Below are 20134 nucleotides of genomic sequence, written 5' to 3' on the forward strand. Positions count from 1 at the left end.
CATTTTTGCAGAAGTAATCACTGATACCAGGGTGGAAGTTTTGGAATGTCTACATGGTGTCATCCCCTGATCATCCAGTTTCTGGATTTTCTCCTGCTTCAGTATGATCCTTCTCAATCCTGGTTTGATACAGCATTTTTAGAAAGGTTGCAGTCTTTGCATACTGTTCAGTGATAGCACCCAAAATACATTTACAATCAAAAGGGCAAGAGATAATTTTAAAAAATGAAAGCTGTGAATACTGAGGAGCTAGTAGATCATGGAAAGAGACTGTTATAACATTAGGGCACTCTGGCACTCCAGCAATTGCCCACTTAAAAAAGAAGAAGAAGCTCAAAACAGCCCTCTGGTGCTGGTAGTAACAGAGTTGAGGATGTCAACCATGGGAAATGAGGCAAGGGCAGGGGCCCCTTCCACACATGCAGAATAATGCACTTTCAATCCATTTTCAATGCACTTTGCAGCTGGATTTGACTGTGCGGAATAGCAAAATCCACTTTCAAACAGTTGTGAAAGTGGATTGAAAGGGCATTATTCTGCATGTGCGGAAGGGGCCTGTGTGGCCAAAATTAAAGCTTTTTTCTAAAGGTAAAATAGGAATGTAGAAATAGATTGCCAGGAATGCAAGCTTAAATAGTTACTGGCTTGACTCCATTGTATTCCACTGTAACTAAACTGGCAATCTTATCAGCGGAGCCTCAATTAATAATCATGTAAAACAGTCCCAACACCTTTTTAGTGATTAAAATATATTCAGTAATTTTCAAGAGGAAGCATCAAACCTTGGTGAGTTGTCCAAATCCTTGTGGCCAAGTGGATTCTGGGTGCGCATTCGTGGGAAAAGTTGCAAGGGGAGTTCTGTCACCATGTCGGTAAACCTAGTAGAATAGGTTGAAGATTGAATTAGCTTTCAGGAACTAAATAAATATGTAGTTAAAGAGCCTCTTCATGTTCCTCTTGGAATGATCAATGGACCAAATTGCTAAAAACAACTATATATATATATATAAACCTTTAATGGCATAATTAAAACAACAGCAGCAATATACCAGCAACAATAGCAACACCAGTGTAATAATACAATCTCCAGTACAGTTTGGCCCTCCAAACAGACCGCAGTGTAAGCTGAGTATGCTATAGAGAAAGCATGACTTCCATGTCACAGCTCCATGCTTGTATCCACAGTGGGATTCTGTATAGTAATTGCATGGTGATTTTAGCATTAAATGCCTTAATGGCTGCAGGTACAAATTCATGACCTTTGGTGCGAAAATAGCGACTGATGGCCTTGCAACTAAGTTTGCTTGATTCAATAGCCAATTTCCTTTGGGTAACCCAAGAGGAGTTGTAATTAAAGTGGAGACCCAAGTATTTAAAGTGTTTGACCTGTTCAAGCTGTTCATTGTTTATTGGCCAACTGAATGGTCTCCAAGAGCAAGCAAAACCATTATTTTTGACTTTGCGAAATTAAGCGTCAGGTTATTATGACTACAATATTCAACACAGCGTGCCAGTCGCGTTTTAGAAATAGCCAGCTTTTAATGGGAGAGTAATATGAAGTCATCAGCATACAAAGTATTAAAGGTATGAATTAGAGTATAGTTTCAAAGCAGAGGGCAGTCGAGGAATCCTCCAGCAAAAGGAAGCCAGATCACTTAAAAAAAAGATTAAATAGGGTCGGGTGAAACACACCCCTGTTTGACCTGTTAGTGGTATATAAGGACTAAGTATACCATCAGGAGAGCATTTGACTTGACAGGTAGTATCATGATGTACGGCTATTACTAGTGTAAGTAGCCTTCTGTCAATTCCTAGATTAACAAGTTTTCTCCACAGTAGATCTCTGGAGACAGAGTCAAAGGCCCCCTTTAAATCCAAAAAGGCCACAAACAGGGATGATTTGCTTCCGCTAGTGTATTTTGTGACGAGAGTCCTAAGGATCAAACAATGATCTAAAGTAGACTTTCCATGTTGAAATCCTATTTGTTCTGGGCCAATGATTTTGTTTTCTGTAATCCATGAAGAGAGTTTATTGTGCAAATATTTGGCATATACCTTGCCAGTGATGGACAATAAACTAATAGGACGATAATTGGAAGGGAGCAAAAAATCTCCCCTTTTGAAGACAGGAATTATAATTGCGTGGGTCCAATCTGATGGTACAAGAGCTGTTTGATTAATGGATGTAAAAAGAGCTGCTAGTACCGGGGCCCACCAATCAACAAAGGTCTTAAATAACTCTGGGGGGAACCCGTCGGGTCCTGGAGCCTTGTGGTCCTTTAGTTTGAGCACAATTTCACGCACTTCTTCTGCGCAGACAGGGGGCCACTCTGGACTGTCGTTTATGTAGGCAGAAACATGCAGGTTAGGAGAATGAGGGATCTCATTAAAAACATCAAGGAAGTACTTCTGCCAGATATGACTAGGTATACAAGCTGCGTGGAAACTAAGTGAACCTGAGTCATTGAATACAAGGGACCAAAACTTCCTTGAGTCATTACAGTTTATTGCCTGTACAAGTTGCTCCCAGTGATCCTTTAGTAAGATCAGTTTACATTCTTTGAGAATACTATGTAGTTGGTTCTTTAGGGAGAAGTAGGGAAAATAACACCCAAGGTGTTATTACAGGAGGTATCTCTAAAGATTGCATAAGTCTCCCGTAAGAGTCGCTTTATACGGTAGTATTCATCATTTAGTGCTAGATCATGTTGGCTTTTCGATTTGGTTCTTTTCACATGGCTGGTGGTCAGAGTTGTGGCAATAATCTCCTGCGTTAACTCTTCAAATGTGCGTAAAACACAAACAGGATTAGTAGTTTGAAGAGTGAGTGATCTTAGGGCCATGAGCTTATGGGAATAAAGTATGGTGCTGACTTCCCCAGTGTTATTTTTTAAGGCCAACTCATTCTAACAATATGTAACAGGCTAGCTGATTTGGCCTCAGAAAAGGAGTGGTTTATTGATATGGTGATAGTTAGCGGTAGATGATCGCTCATATGATTAAAAACAACCTGAAATTCCTTAACATGTTTCCTAATCTTAGAGGATACTAGGACCTTGTCAGGAGCACTGCTGACTCTGTGTTGGAAAGATGAACTTCCTCAAGATTTTGTGGTGCCACCTATAGACGGTGGGGTTTGAAGAGGGGAGAGACTTCAGTAGCCCCTAGAGCAGGGGTGTCCAACTCTGGCACTTCAGATGTTCATGGACTACAATTCCATGGTCAATTGGCCATGCCAGCAGGGGCTTATGGGAATTGTAATCCATGAACATCTGAAGTGCCAGAGTTGGACACCCCTGGCCTGGAGTCTATCTTCCAAAGCTGCCATTTTCTCTAGGGAACTGATCTCTGTAACATGGAGACCAGTGGTAGTAGCATGAGTTCTCCAGTTACCAACCGGAGATGAACAACCTTATGAGTTGAACAATTATCCTATGAACAGTTATCGAAGTCCACTGTTATCAGTGGATGGATAGGATTGTTGGTATTGTTGGTATTGCTTCATATTGTTGCACGGGAAATAATTTATCTCGGGGGGTGGGGGGGTAAATAGAACTTAAGAATATATTGTGGAGAAAGAATAACGTGCAGCTTTATGCATCTATAGAGCAGGGTCATCGTCAGCAGTGTGGTAAAGGAGCCTCATACTTACAGTCACCAGAAATTTCAGTTCCCTCCCTGTGACAGTAGCTGTTTGAAGAAGCAGAATGAAGCAGAGACTAAGGACGGGGAAACCAGAGCTGATGAGGCTGCGTGCCTGACCCGGCACTGACATGATCGTCCTGAAGGCAGGGCAAAAATGCTTTTGGGGCCAAAGTGGCTCCTAAGGAACTACTTTATAAAGAACAAAGGGGTGGAGTCACCATGCTGCTCCCACCTGTCCAGCCTCTTTCTGGTCATGCCTGATGTGATGGAGTGTTGGGAACTGGACAATATGCCAGCTGGACAACCAGAATGACATTTCAATATGCATTTACCCAAGTCTCATAATATGTCTTGTTGACGTGCTGGACTGCTAACTCCTGAGACTTGGTTTCCTCCCTTTCTGGGCCTGCCAGCATACTCTGAACATGTTTATAGCATTGTGAAATTGGTATGGATGTTCTCTCAGTCTCCTTTAACACTGGTTTTCTACATCCAATGTCTCAAATGGTGGAGGGGAAAGATGTAGGAGCACCATTTGCCTCTAACCTCCCCTCAAGGGTCATGCAAATTAGGTTCACTCATACTGTTGTCTTTTTTCCCTCTCCTCTCCTATCCCAGAAGTCCTGGTTCCCATCTTGGAAGGACTGTTACCATGCAATGTTCACAAATCAAGATCACAAAAGATCAGGTCTTTCATAACTACCTGAAAGATCTATCTGGGGCCATTGCAGCCTCAGGGCTGTAAAAATACACCATGGCCAGCTTGGTGAAGTGGTTAAGAGCAGATGGATTCTAATCTGGAGAACCGGGGTTGATATATCTGCCAGATATTTAACAGTGACATGAAAATGCATCAGTCTTTCAAGCTGATGTCTTAATTCCTCTGACTATGTTTTTCCTCCAGAACTCAGACTAAGTAGTCACAATATAATTATTTTATTCTTTTAGAGCAAGAGTGTCGAACTCTGCCGCTCCAGATGTTCATGGACTACGATTCCCATCAGAGACATCAACCTTATCAAAGAGGCATTGCCCTGCTCACTCTTTTCTTGGGAAAACACTTCCCCACTTAGCTGTTATCCACCTGATCGGCCAATAAAACTTTTGGCTTCAAGCCAATCTTGTTTAGCAAGCATCTTATTTCCCCCTCTATCTACACACTTTATTGGTATAAGACTTCCAGTCCATCAGGTAGCAGCAACAAAGCCATGACACGTTTTTTTCCCCATCAAGTACTGCTCTTGCAACCAGCTCAGATACCTTGGATATTGCAAGCTGGTTTCCATTTCACTTCTACCACCTCTTCCATCTTGCTTCATCAAACCTTCCTGGACTTTATCTTCTGGACAAGCTTGTATGTTTACTTCCACTAAGTTTTTTAGTGATAGTGCACAGAATGGCAGCTGCCCTACCCCATTTCAGTTGAAATCAGGGATTCTACAAAAGTAACACTTACAATCCATGGATTCCACTTGCAGCTTGTATTGAAGTTTGTGCTTCTGTTTTTTGTGAGCGTCTCCTGGTCACCAATTGACATGGCTTGATCATGGTCTGTATGCAAGAAGACTGTTGCAGAGGGGGTAGAATTCTGGTTTCAACTGTATGCTGTTCGTTCTTTAGGATAATTGTTTAAAAAGCATATGCATTGTGAATTGGTTGTAACAGTCTGGGATGGAGGCATCAATAGAATAAATATAAAAATCTTTATTTAAAAAGTTAGGGAAGATTCTCATGGACATCTTACCCTATATAATTGGGCAGCGTGTAAAGTGTCGCAATGACGAACCCACAGCCAGTGGGTCAGCAGGACTGTCCACTCACCCATTAGTTCAGGTTTGTTTTGCCAGGCAATCCCCTCATCTTCCATGCAACAGCCCTCTTGCTTCCCCAACCTCTTCCAACCTCCACCCTGAGGCCTGCCACTCTCGCACAAGCCCTGTCACCCACCTCTCCATTCCCCCATCAACCTCCCCCCAACCAAAACAAAAACCCACCTGAACCAGCACCCTCTTGTAAGTCCGGGGTGCATAGTGACATGGGGGAGAAGGCAGGGGGCAGCAGATCCCTGTGCGGCCCTCCTGGCCCCCATTTCTAGAGCCCATTTTATTTAAAGTTCAAATGGGCTTTGGGGCTAGTTTGAAATATTTGCATAAGAATATGTAAGCAAGGCATCTTTGTTCCAAAGCCTAGTCAATCAATGAGGACATCAGCACAGCACAATACCATTAACTCGATAGATTATTTGGACTGCTTTCCGAAAATGAAATGATCAAAACAGTACTTCATATTGTATCATCCAGGCAGAACTAGTGCATTGTTAGTTTCACTAACCCATATCAGAACATTGTGCACAGTCATTTCAGGGTTGAGAATTAACGGTTGCTTGACTGGTGACAGTTGATTATGGACATTGATTACAAAGGACATGGGTATCAGTTATGGTCAGGGTTATCTCTTTTAATTAAACACAAGACAACTAAGGGCCAAGAACAATACATTTTTAATGATTTGGGCCTGATTGCGGGGAACGTAATTTCTTAGAGCCTACAGGACCTCAGTTTAGCTTGCGACTGTGAGCTGGGGAAAGTGAGTCCTGTATGTCCATGGCTGGAAGCAGAGGCTTACCGACTTATGCCTTGCCCCAAGCCCCAAGGCCCCGCCACTGGCCTCCATGCCTTTGCTGGAGGCTGACAACTGCTCTCCCCAGGCTCTGAGGGAGAGGTGCCTGGAGACCCAGTTGTCTCCAGGCGCCATTTTCCCCCTGTACACCTCTGGCTGGAAGGGAGTCCTGTGCGTCCATGGTTGGAAGTGAGTCCAGTGCTCCAATTGGTTGGAAGTGCTTTGTCATTCCATTCCATCTCTTAGCGAATTATATCTTAGAATAGTACAATTTTACAGTATAGCTCTTATACATTATTACATTTTCCCTCTCTTTCTCTTGAATGATGGTCTCTAGGAAAAGAGATGGCTAGTGAGGTAGATTATTAACTTTATAGTTATCTTGGGGAATACTGTGGAGATGCACTTTCCTCATGCTTACAACTAGTGGTGGGATTCAGCCTATTTGCACTTATTCGGTAGAACTGGTATCCAATTTTTTGTCTAGTTCAGAGAACTGGTGTAATCCCACCACTGAGTCCTGTTGGAACCGGTTGTTAAATTATTTGAATCCTACCACTGCTTACAAGCTCACAAATGTCTCTACAAAGTAAGCTACTATTTCAAGATGGTCTATTTGGGAAGTGGGACATTTTCAGTTGCATCACCCTTCTTAAAAATTCATTGACAGTGAATCCTGTGACATTCCTCGGGTGATTGGCAGCATCTGCAGACCTCTCCTTACTTCAGTGTTTCAGGAGCTACTACAATTGTAAAATGAAGTGTATCTGGTTACTCCAGCTTCATCCAGCTCTCCTCAAAGGCTTGTCTACATGTTTTCAGTCAATTGGCTAATTTTTTAACTAGTTAGCATCTTCTTCAGAAATATGAAGGAGGGAGGGAAGACCCCATAAAATATTTTTCCCAAGGACTGTTTTTGGAAAATATGGGGCAAAAATCTGTATTTTTTTCTCTTTTTGAATGAGTGAGATGCTTGTTAAGGTGAGGTTTTACTCACTGAACACATGAAAAATGAACACTTTTATAAGACAATCTGCAGCATTCGATAATGATACTATGGATTATACAACATATTTGCAAGGACATGTTTATTGTTTAAGCATGAATAATTTTCCAACAATTAATACACAGTAATAGGTTTGATAATTACAAATTCCTGGAAATCTCCCTACATAATAGTAGACATGTTTACTTAACCTTGAAGTTAGGTTTATTTACAGACACAAGGAACAGAGAGCTGCTGTCACAGTATCAGTAAATTGATTCTCATTTCTAATAATTGAACTAAATCAGTTGACTGTGCAGTCCTAAGCAGAGTCACACCTTTCCTAACCCATTGACTTCAGTGCACTGAGAAGGGCCCAACTCTGCTTAGGAGGGCACTGTGAAGCATGGAACTCTGCATTATAGGCCACAAGGATTCAATACTTTATTTTTCTAAGGTATGCTTTGTAGGCACAGAGGTACACAGCCAAGTGAAATCCCTGCATGGGAATTAATGGCCCAAATACAAAAAGATTCCAAAGCATGGCCAGTCAATGAGAACAGTAGTACAATACCTATGATAGCCTTAAAAGAACAAATGTATTCACTGGAAAGTGAACATTACAGGGATCTGGTGCATGATGTTGCTACAAAGGTTATAAGTGTTGGAACAGTGACAACACTAATCTCTTTGCAGAATGTAGTTATTGCAGAGCTGAGTGATTGTTTATAACGGGTTGGATCCATCCAGATTTTCCGCTGGTGAAAAACAGAGGACCATGCTGGGATCATGGACAAAAACCATACAGGATGGGAATTGTAATAAAGGGAATTAGAAGAAACAAAGGCTGTTTCCGCACGGGCAGAAAGCAGCACCCTAGGGACGGTTAAAACACCGTCCCTAGGGCGCTGTTTGAATAGCACTGTGTTCTGCCGCCCATGCGGTGCGAAGACATCTGTTATAAAAAGCTGCGTCTTCCCGCCAGTGTGGTGCGAACTGCACCCCTGGAGGTTGGAGGGTAGTGTGGGCATGTCCCTCCAGCCCTCCAGAGCTGCACTGGAAGGAGAGGTGAGTTGGAGCCACCTCTCCAGTTTGTTAAATCTTCATGCTGAACGACTACAGACCAGTTGCTCTAACATCTGTAGTTATGAAAACTTTTGAAAGGCTAGTGATGTACCATTTGAAAACCATCACGGATCCACTGTTGGACCCCTTGCAATTTGCATACCGAGCAAACAGATTGACAGACGATGCTGTTAATATGGCTTTGCACTATATCCTACAGCATCTTGAATCGCCAAAGACCTATGCAAGGGTCCTCTTTGTTGACTTTAGTTCAGCATTCAATACTATCAGACCGGACATTCTTCTAACCAAACTAAATCAGCTAGCAGTACCTGAGCATATTTGTAAGTGGATCACAAGCTTCCTAACAGATAGGAAACAGCAGGTGAAGCTAGGAAAAATTACATCAGACACCTGTAAAATGAGCACAGGGGCCCCCCAAGGCTGTGTACTTTCACCCACTTCTCTTCTCTCTGTATACCAATGACTGCATCTCAAACGATCCATCTCTTAAAATACTGAAATTTCCAGATTATACAACAGCGATTGGTCTCATTCGCGACAACGATGAAACCGCATACAGGCCGGGAGGTTGAACAAGCTAGCCTCGTGGTGCCACTGGAACAATCTAGAACTGAACACACTTAAAACCGTGAGAAATGGTGGTAGATTTCAGGAGAAACCCTCCCATCCTACCTCCTCACAATACTAGACAACACAGTATCAATAGTAGAGACCTTTAAATTTCTAGGGCTCCATCATATCTCATGACCTAAAATGGTCACCTAATATCAAAATGTCATCAAAAAAAGCACAACAAAAGAATGTTCTTTCTAAGCCAACTCAGGAAGCTCAAACTGCCCAAGGGAGCTGCTGATACAGTTCTACAGAGGAATCATTGAGTCTGTCATCTGCACCTCTATAACTGTGTGGTTTGGTTCTGCAACCCAACAAGATCGACACAGACTTCAGAGAATAATCAGAACTGCAGAAAAACAATTGCTGCTAACCTGCCTTCCATTGAGGACCTGTATACTGCACGGGTCAAAAAAAAGGGCTGTGAAAATATTTACTGACCCCTCGCATCCTGGACATAAACTGTTTCAACTCTTACCCTCTAAACGTCGCTACAGAGCACTGCACACCAAGACAACTAGACATAAGAACAGTTTTTTCCCGAATGCCATCACTCTGTTAAACAAATAATTCCCTCGATAATGTTAAACTATTTATTATATACTTATTATATAATTACTGCACTACTTTTTTCATCATTCCTATTACCCATCTCCTCCCACTTATGACTGTATGACTATAGCCTGTGCTGACATTTTATTTTATTTTATTTTAATTTATAATTTTACATTTTATGTTTTCATTACTATTGATTGTTTCCTGATTGCTTACTAGACCTATATGACAATCATTAAGTGCTGTACCTTATGATTCTTGACAAATGTATTTTTCTTTTATGTACACTGAGAGCATATGCACCGGAGACAAATTCCTTGTGTGTCCAATCACACTTGGCCAATAAAGATTCTATTCTATTCTATTCTATTCTATTCTATTCTATTCTATTCTATTCTATTCTATTCTATTCTATTCTATGCTGGTGGAGGGCCGTTTCTGCCGTCATGCAGAAACGGCCTCAGTGAAAAAGCTGTCTGTATCCAATCTATTGGTTGTGGGCATTAACACTAGTCCAACTGGGAACCAAACATTCCATACACGTGTCTAGAGCTAGATGTGAAATTATACATGCAAATAGGCAAAGTACACATGATTCTTCAATTTGATCCAGCAGCCAGCAAGTGTTAGGACTGATACTTGGGGAACTGTTTTGACTGGTTTGCTAATTCTTGATTAATATTATGAACATAAGAATTGTTTCTATTCAAAATATCTAAGCATGACTGTAATCCTAAACAGTTGCACCCTTATAAATCCACTGAGATTAAAAGGGTGTAACTTAAAAGGGTGTAACTCTCCTTAAAATGGGACTGTAAGAGTTCCAAATGCTTGGGGTTTGTCTCCTGTATCTCCTATATGGAATCCAGCACCTCCCAGTTAATGTTAAACTTGTTACTGAAAGCAAGCTTTATTATTAATCTGTGGTAAATAACTGATTTTCAGAGATAGTTGGCCAGAAATCATGACACAGTGAAATTTATTACTCCAAGGAAGTGATTGTTTAGATGGAATATCATGCACAGAGGTATTCTGCAAACTCTCTTTGCTTATGTTTTCGTTTTTATTTGATGCATCTTTGTATTTTCTTGCTTTTCCAACAATATCCATATAGCTAGAAGAGATACAAACATGACAGCAGCCTGCTATCAAATCCAGTAGAAATCAGGGATTATTTTCCTGTGAGAAATAATCATAAAAACATTGGAATATGAATCCTATGCATTATATCACGTGATCTTTTTCAGCGCAGTGAAACATTGAGCAATGTGTTGTCTTCAGACTACACCCCCCCCCCAAACTATTTCATTCAGAGAAGTCACATGAAATGTGAATTATAGCATACAACTTGATATCCCAATTTTAAGGTTGTCAAATTCAGGTTGGGAAATGCCTGGAGATTGGGAGGTAAGGCCTATTGAGGGCAGCATTTGGGAAGGTGAGAGACGCAATCTCTCTCTCCAGGGGGAGAGCAGCTCTGTAGCCTGGAGATCAATTCTAATTCTTGGTGATCACCAGATCCCACCTGGAGGTTGGCAACTCTACCTGATCCTGTGAATGATGCACAGAAAAAAGTGTTCTTGTGCATATCAATAGCTGAAAATATGTATACCAGTTGCTTTTATATATGTAATTTATCCTTCTCTCCTGCTACCATCAGTATACTGCTTCTGTGAGAAAACTAAGCATTTATGTCATCAGCTGTTTGGGAAGAAAAATTAAAGGCAGCACTTAATTCCTCCCTCGAGATTTTAATCTTGGTCCAAGTGGAGATAGATAATTGGATGACAGAATGATATTATATTTCCCATCATATTGTAACTCGCTCTATGTGGGCCTACCCTTGCGTCTGATCTGGAGGTTAAAGCTGGTCCAACATGCAGTAGCTCTCTTGCTCACAGGGGTTGCCTGTAGAGATCATATTCATCCTGTGTTGCGCAGTCTGTATTGGCCAAGCCAATTGGCGGTCCATAGCATCAGAAGCATCTTCTTAGACCAACACCAAAAGAGAGGATTTGATTAAAACATAGGTTTTTTATTGACTGACAGGATTTTACTGACTGATTTATATGATTTGTGACCAATTTCACAAGCCTTTATTGGCATAAAATAAACATACAAAATCAGCATACAAAATTTGCCCATTATTGCTCACAATTATAGACACTGGTACTAAAATACTAAATACTAAAATATATACATGGTCCTTCTGTAACTATAGGACATTCCTTCAGCTAAGTTAACTCACTTAAACGTCATCGGATACTGACAGAAGCTAGAAAAATTACTGCTGGCTATATGTGGTCATAATACATAGACATTGGTTGGTATTCATCTAGACTTACGTCTATTATTGTTAGCAGAAATTTTGCTACATTCTCACACACTGTGGGATCCATGTTGTTCAAAAGCATAGGTATCTTAAGAGCATCAGTTAGATTGTTATACAGAAATGGGATAAGTGCAGATTGTGACATTCTGATTTTTGCAAACCTTACACAATGAAAGAGGGTATGATCGAGTGTCTCCACCTGACCCATATTGCATGGACATAGCCTCCTCTGTTTATCAATTTGTTGATATCTGCCATAGAGCAGCATAGAAGGCATTAGATTGAATCTGGCCAGTGTTAAAGCTCTTCTTAATTTAGGGTTGGTGATCCACTGTAAATAATTGGCCATGTGTCCTTGTTCAATTGGAATAAGCAGGGTCAGGGGGGAACACGTTTTCCTCGCAGCTGTTATCATATTCCGATACTCTTGTTCTAATAGCTTAGTTTTCAAGCAGCTATATGCTTCTGATAGGGAAAGAGGGACTAACGACTCTAATGAAAAGCCAAGAGTGTTGATTTTTCCCTCAACTAGTTTCAGCCACCTAGAATTTGCATAGTCGGAAAGCATGAAGTGTAACAAACTGGAGTGATCCTGCAAATAGTGGATACGTAGCCAGTATCTGACAGTTCTCAGCCAGGCCATCGTGGCATATGATATTTGCCCGAGTTCTAAACATAGGGCTGCATATGAAGCATAATTTGGTAAGCCCATAATTTTGTGGAAGAAACGGGACTGGGCTGTGTTTATATTTTTGTTTATAGCTCCGATCCAAATAGGTGCTCCATAGAGGAGCTGAGAGCCGCATTTAGCATTGAACACCTTCAATGCGGATGGTATATACTGGTGGCCCACAGTGAAAAGAAGCGGCTGAATTGCTAGGGCACTGTTGTTAGCTGCAGCGAGTGCTAATTTCCTATGTACTGCCCAATTAAGGTTTGCTAGTAAGAGTTATGCCCAAATATTTGAACTGGTTAACTTGTTCTATGGGTCTGTTATTGATGGTCCATGTATGACTAGGGGGTCTTCTAGCGAAGACCATTATTTTGGTTTTTTCATAGTTAATTACCAGTTCGTTCCTCTTACAATATTCAGCACAGCAATTTAAGAGACGAGTGAGACCAACTTTAGTGTGGGAAAGAAGAACGGTGTCGTCAGCATACAGTAACTTAGCTGGCACGTGTTTAGTGCTTAGTTTGGGAACATGCCCATTGGCCTTCTGGAGGGTTGGCACTAGATCACTAAGGAATATATTGAACAAAGTGGGGGCCAATGTACAGCCTTGTTTGACCCCCTGGTTGTGATGATATTTTCTGTGAGCGGTCCTTTTGTTGCGGCTCTTATTCTGCAGCTAGTGCAAGTGTGTAGCTGTTTTATAAGAAACAGTAGTGTGGGGTCCATGTGTAGCATGCGTCAATTTTCTCCACAGTAGGGCTCTAGATATGGAGTCAAATGCCCCTTTTAAATCCAGGAAGGCTGCAAACAGTTTACGGTTATTATGAGTTATACTTTTGTTAGCTAAGTGTGCTAAAACTGTTACATGATCCAGTGTTGATTTATTTTTAGTGAATCCAATTTGCTCCGGTCCTATTACTTCTGCTTGCTTGACCCAATCTTCCACTCTCCTAAGGAGTAGTTTTGCATATAGTTTGCCAATTACAGATAATAGGCTTATAGGACGATAGTTTGAAGGATTAGTAATATCACCCTTTTTGTAGATTGGGACAACTATAGACGCCAGCCACATCTTTGGGATGCGGCCCGTGTTATTTACATGGGTAAATAAGGAAGCCAGAGTTGTAGCCCACCACTCGGGTGAGGATTTAAGTATTTCTGGTATTATTGCATCAGGACCTGGGGCCTTACCGCTTTTCAAACCACTGATTAGTTTACTCACTTCTTGAGGATTAACCTCAGGCCAATCTGGTAGCTTGTGACCAATTTACTTAAACAATGGCCTGTAAGCAGAGCAGTTTCACAGAAAGAATGGGTTGATGGTAATAGAACACACTTGGGCTGTGTAAGAATGAGCATGGAAGAAGGAGAAGGAGGAGGAGGAGAAGGAGAAGGAGAAGGAGAAGGAGAAGGAGAAGAAGAAGGAGAATAAGAAGGAGAAGAAGGAGAAGGAGAAGGAGGAGAAGGAGAAGGAGAAGAAGAAGTAGAAGAAGAAGGAGGAGGAGGAGGAGGAGGAGGAGGAGGAGGAGCCACCGCCACCACCACCGGAGGAGGAGGATTATTATTAGGAGTCTCAAGGCAGCTTACAAACTTCTTCCCTTCCTCTCCCCACAACAGACATCTTGTAAGATTGGTGGGGCTGAGAGACTTCAGAGATAACTGTGACTAGCCCCTCGCCCACTACCGATCTGCTGGGGTGGTGGGCCTCTCGCTCCATGCCAAGAGGGTGGGCTCTATGGCACTGTATTGCACTGAGGTCCCTGTCTCTCCAGGAGTTTCCCAACCTGGATCTGGCAACCTGAGCCCCTGCAACCCCCACTGGTAGCCAGGGGGGCTTGGCAAGTATTTTGTAGTGGGCCTTCTATTAGATGGACCTTCTATTAGATGTTGGCCTGGAATCCTAACCATGACACGACTGAAAGTATACCTCAGCCTCCAGACCTACCAGGAACAGACATTGGATCTGAGGAGCCAATACTGTCCTGCCTGCTTTATCTCACTGATGCCCCATTTTGTGTGCCTTGCCACTGATGCAGGTTGAACTGTCTTGTACCTACTGACTATAAATTTAATTGGATTTGCCAGGGTTCTAATATGGGAAAAGAAACAGGTGAGACATCTATCCATCTCCTCTGCCCCTTGCATAATTTTATAAACCATTATCTTGTGTCCGCTCAACCATCACTGTCTAAATTAAGAATTCCCAGATGCCTTAGAGTTACCTCATAGGAAAGATGTCACAACCCTTGATCATCTCAATTTCACTCTTTTGTACTCCCTCCAAAAACACATGGTACAAGATGGTGGAAGATGGCACCTGGAGCTAGGTGGTGATTTTTGCAGCTCCTGTAATTAAGTTAGAAACATTGTTTTAGAGGGCCCAGGGAATAGAAAACTGTTTTTTTCACTACCTTATGTGATTAGTGAGCATAGCGAGTTTTGTAATTGTGTCGGGTGAAGTCATGTCTTATTTTGGGGTGTTTTGTTCTGCTGACTGCGGGATGAGCAGATGAGCCGACGAGTCGGATGAGCAGACAAACGGTGAGAGAGATGGGACAATGTGGTTTCTCCCCGCCTCCTCCCTGTGCCTTTCCGTGTGTGGACCTGGGCGTTCTTGGAATTCTCCTGACTCCTTTCCTGACTCTTGGAGAGCCTGGCTTTGGGGGTCAGTGGCAGAGACCCCCAATCAACAATCGATTACCCAGGCCAAGTGTGGATGCAGATGCGGGCAGTGGTGGGACCTTTTATTTTGTTTTGGAATAATAAATACAGAGATGGAAGTTGAGGGTCTATGCGTGTCTTATATCAGCATCTTCTTTTAAATATTAACATTTTCTCAAATGATGCAGAATCACTATAAACCTTCTTAGCTTTTCTACAGTGTTTAGTACTAAACTGAAAACTATGTTAGCTGGAGTGCAAAAACACAACAGAAGAACAGAAGAAACTAAGCCAAATGAATATCATTGCACTGGGATTTAAAAGAGTAGAAGAGTGTCCTCTAGAGGTTATTATTTTCCCACAACTGATTTCATGTATTCTGAATGCTTTGAAGCAGCCATTTGCTTACACATATATCTGACTGTGGCTCCACAGTAGAACCCCATGTTCTGTATGTATGCAGCTGCTCCTTGACAGATCACACTTCTGCTGCAATTCAGGGATTAGAGCAGGCATCAAAAGTGCAATTAAAAATGCAGATTTTCAGTTGAAACAATAGTAACAGCCTTTTGAATGTGTTGGGAATCAGCTCAAAGATGATTTGTTTCCAGATTTCAACAAGTCAAAGGAAGGAAACAAATACATAAAGGAAAACAACCAAATATTGTTTAAAGGAACAATCATGTTTAATATTTGTTTTACTGTCCTGGAACAAACAAATGCAATGGTGTGTATAATGTGAAACAATGCTGATTTCACTGGAACATGGTCCACTGGAAAGCCAGAGAGGCCAATAGGCCTGGACTTCTGGGTTTAGCCATTGTGGAGCTGAGGGGAACATTTAAGGTTGAGTTCTGTGAAGGACAAAAATCTTCATGCCTGGAACAATGTGAGGGATTTAGCAACTATTTTTGCCATTGCGTAATTTATGCACATCTTGTTTCCTTCCTCTTATGATGTTGATGCTGCTTTGGCTTTCCTTTGACTTTAGGTTTGCTTTCTAGCAGATAAAAGTCAACAGCAACATGTCAAAAAAGCAGTACCTTAAAACACATATCTTATGGATATAGTTAGTACAAATCTTTTATTGCACAAATCTTCTGTTTTTGTTTCTTTTGCCATTGTACATTGCTATCATCAGCTATTTCCCTTTGACCTTCACTAATCCCACTTCACATCTATGCAGTTGACACAAAAAATCCTTTGAAAAACTACGTAAATAGAATGTGAAAAAAAGGTACCAGGAAAAATAAAGCTGAGTGAAAATAAAGATCCATGGATCCTAAGCCGAGTTACTTCCTTCTAAACTAGGCAAGATGGGCCATCTCCAAGTTCACCTCGAGAGACACACTGTCATTTTAAAGAGTGAGTTCCCTCTTCCCTCTAACATGCCTTCCCCATGTTGTTGTTATCGTTGTTTTTTACCCCTGGCACTGTTTTAGGTAGAAAAAACAGAGCAGGGTGAAGTCAGGATCTCCTTCTCTCCTGTGGTGCAGTAGTCTCAACTAGAATCAGGCCTCTGTGGTGACGTTTAAAGTAATTCCTGAGGGGGAACTCTTTAAAATGGTGGCGAGTCAATGGGGTGAACTCAGGGACATCTGTTGTGTTTCGTTTGGCTCTAAGTAGACCTGGTTTTATAAAACTGTAAGGATGGCACTAGATTTCCCAGTTGAGGAATATCTATCTGTAGGATGGAAAGGAAAACTTGGCTTGCCCTCACTTCTCAGCTGCTTCAGGAATTCCACGAATGTTGCTGGGCAGGAAGGAAAGTTGCTTTTCTCCTCATTTTTGGTTTCCCCAAAGCTGACTGACCAAGATTGACCAGCTGTTGGGGGTGGGGGACACAGTTCTTTCTGCCTTGCCCAAGCACCATGTTCAGCTTTGAAATGTGTGGGAAATCCGATCCTCACAGCCTTCTCAAGGCCAGTGTTCCAGGCGAAGGACTTCGAGTATCTATGAAGCAGACTGATGTAGAGTACTGTGACTGTAAAATCCCAGATTTGTTTTCCAAGACATTTTTTGGGTTTTAGATCAGAATTGAAAAAGCAGGTCCCAACTCACTTGTGAGTGCAAACGATCCAGCTTGTGAATTTAAAGAACGTCACCTCACATTTGTATATTTTTACTATCATTCCCGCTATTGTTCCCAGATGACAGACAGATAACACGTTTACTTGCCTCACAGTTATAATGGCTTCCTACGCCTTGTTGCATTCTGCTTGCCAGTCATCCACGATGATAGGCTGAAGCAACTGTTTAAACTTGTCAAGCGGACAAGCCCGTGAACAGCCCGGCAACGTGAGTGGAGTAGCGGCTCTAGTAACGCTGGTCAGGTACTGCATCTCAACGGTGTACTGACTGATTTTATGGCATCCAAAAAAGAAAGAAGAGAATTGGGTTATTACCTTCTTGGAGTATCACACAGAAATACAATTCGGGGCTACATGGGCCTCACTAGCAATATTTTTTTTCTAATTCAAACGATCTGAGATTTCTTCTGATAACCACTGAAAATATCAAAACCAACTTGTAAAGTTTTCAACCTAATAGAATGATTGTAGAGATCTGTATCGATGTCATTTGCTTGTGGGAAAAATACGTGAAAACATTGAGGCTGTGCAGACTGATCCTATGAAAACTAACTTACGGCCAAACTACACATTATGTTTTCCATACCGTCACACTGAAGTTGTGAGGAAATGCATAGAATATTCTATAGGTAGCTTTTAAAAAAGTAAATTGCTCTTCCCCAACTGTTTCAGTTTGGGAAAACAGTACAGGGGGGAAGCCAGAGCCTCTCCATACACCCCGTGCCGCTGTCCTTGGCCCAGCCTAGTTATTGGAGTTTTAAAAAAAATTATTTTCTCTGCTGCTGCTGTGGGCCTGGAATGTGTCCTGAGTCCAAGCAACCCCCACCCAACTTGTCAAACACATAAAGTGGCCCTTTGAGTAAGTCTTCCTAATTTCAATGGATCTTCATATGATACAAATGTGCAAACAACTGCATCTTTGCAGTTAGGTGCTCCTAGGTTTTCTAGTTGCAAATTGATCTTAGGTTGTAGCAGATGATTGCTACAGTACAATGACAGAAAAATATCCCACAATGGGAACAATCTTCATTGGATGAAGCAAGGGTTCTTTTTTTAGCCAGGCCAAAGGCAACTTATTCTACAATGTACGGATCCAATGTTGTGGGGATGCAGCCTTCCTGATCCCCGAGCCTTTCCTCCTGGTTCTTTCTGTTGCCACATATGCCTTGAACATCCTTACTTCAGGATCAGGATATGAGTGGGATTGCCAGCAGATCTGGAAAAAATGTCCTATCTCTTTAGTAGAGATTCAATGTGTAGAAGTGGGCAGCTGAACTTTCCCAGCCACAGTTGCTTCCTGCCTCTTTCATCTTTCTCCTGAATAGGTTAGTAATCAGGAGGAAGTTTCCCCATTGCTGCCTAGCAACAGCCGTGGACTTGTTTTGGCAGCTCAGTCACTCTTCTTCATGGGGCCACTTCTGTTATCCTTTCCAGGGCTTGGAGTGCCACAAGGCGGGGTATGGAGAGCAACTCGTATAACGCTAAATGAGCGGCATCAAGTCTACTGAGCGAGAAGCTCAGTCCAGCCAAGGTCAGCCATTTTGAACTGAAAGAGCAGAGGGTCACTCAGATATAAAATGGTCAATGTATAGGTTACAAAGTCCTCCTGTTAAGTGACAACAGGAGGACTTTGAATCTGACATTCAGCTGGAGATTTGTGCCTCCTAGACTCACTTCTGTCATTTTCTGCTTGTGACCACAGGGCACCTAAAGAAGCAACTTCAGTCTTAACCACCTGGAACATATCTAGTTACAGATGGTGCTCAGGTCAGGCACTGCCCAGCATTGAGCTGCGTACTCCCCAAGTCCATGTGGATTTGGGGGGGGAGGGCTCTTCAATGCCGGACTTAGATGGCTCCAGCTTTAAAATGCAGTTTAAAGCTGGACCTAGCCAGGATAAGCCCAGCTAAGCTGAGCCTGGCAGAGCTCAGGAAAGGATCAAGTTACAGCGTGCAGCAGCTGTGGAGCTGGGGGGAAGATGGAGCATAGAAAGCTACAGAAAGTCCCTGATGGCAGGTGCTGAAAGCCAGAGCAAGGCAGTTTTCGTGCATGGGTATTGATTTGGAAGGGCCGAAGGGGGGGAGCTACCCCTCCCTAGGGATGGCAGACAACGGCAACAGGCGTCCGCCCTGCCGAGCAGGGCATCTGGGAAACATCTCTTCCCAGGAGCGTCCGCTCGGCAGAGCCCCACAGCGGAGTGAAACTCCAGCATGAGATATCCGCCCACTGGAGCTCTGCTGTGATGCTGAAACGATCAAATCAAGACCCATGCTGCACCTCACGCCTCTGTCTTTGCTATTAATAAATACGGCTATGGCCGATTGATTTACCCCAGCCAAAAGGAGTGCAGTGTGGTTTGTGGATAGAGAACTTGCCCCCCAAAAGCTCCACCCTCAGATGGCAAATACTTGCCCATTTCTTTCTTGATAGAGCTCAAAAATGTGGCAGGCAGCATAAGGAGGTAACTTTCTATCGTACACATTCAGGGCTGATTGGAGAGCAATTAATGTGGTATCATGCTATAAAGAAGAAGAAGAAATTCTTATGAAACACAGGGGTTTTTTTGATGTGTGTGTGGCTGTGGTGCCCTTTTTATTTTCTCACACTCTAAGGCAATCCTAACAGACATCCCTACTCAACATCTTTTTGATAAAGTTGCAGTACCATCCAAAGTATGTCTATTCAGAATGCTGGTGTAGCTAGTGTGGTGTAGTGGTTAAGAACAGGTGGGTTCTAATCTGGAGAACCAGGTTTGATTCCCCACTCCTTCATCTGAGTGGCAGAGGCTTATCTGGTGAACCAGATGTGTTTCCACACTCCTACATTCCTGCTGGGTGACCTTGGGCTAGTCACGGTTCTTTGGAACTCTTTCA

At 42.4% G+C, this 20134-nt stretch overlaps 1 protein-coding gene across 1 annotated transcript in view; it reads right to left on the reverse strand.

Moving 5' to 3' along the window:
• Positions 1 to 15858: 15858 nt before the first annotated feature.
• ACP3 (acid phosphatase 3) overlaps positions 15859 to 20134 on the reverse strand; it is a 48112-nt gene continuing 43836 nt past the window's right edge. Inside the window, exons 9-11 of the mRNA XM_048511378.1 lie at positions 19674 to 19780; positions 17350 to 17529; positions 15859 to 16171 (exon numbers count right to left, since the gene is read on the reverse strand). Of these exons, the coding sequence (XP_048367335.1) occupies positions 17370 to 17529; positions 19674 to 19780 (267 nt within the window). The 3' untranslated portion in view covers positions 15859 to 16171; positions 17350 to 17369. The remainder of the gene's footprint in view (positions 16172 to 17349; positions 17530 to 19673; positions 19781 to 20134) is intronic.

The sequence above is a fragment of the Sphaerodactylus townsendi genome, linkage group LG11 (genome assembly GCF_021028975.2).
Source record: "Sphaerodactylus townsendi isolate TG3544 linkage group LG11, MPM_Stown_v2.3, whole genome shotgun sequence".
Classification (NCBI taxonomy): domain Eukaryota; kingdom Metazoa; phylum Chordata; class Lepidosauria; order Squamata; family Sphaerodactylidae; genus Sphaerodactylus; species Sphaerodactylus townsendi.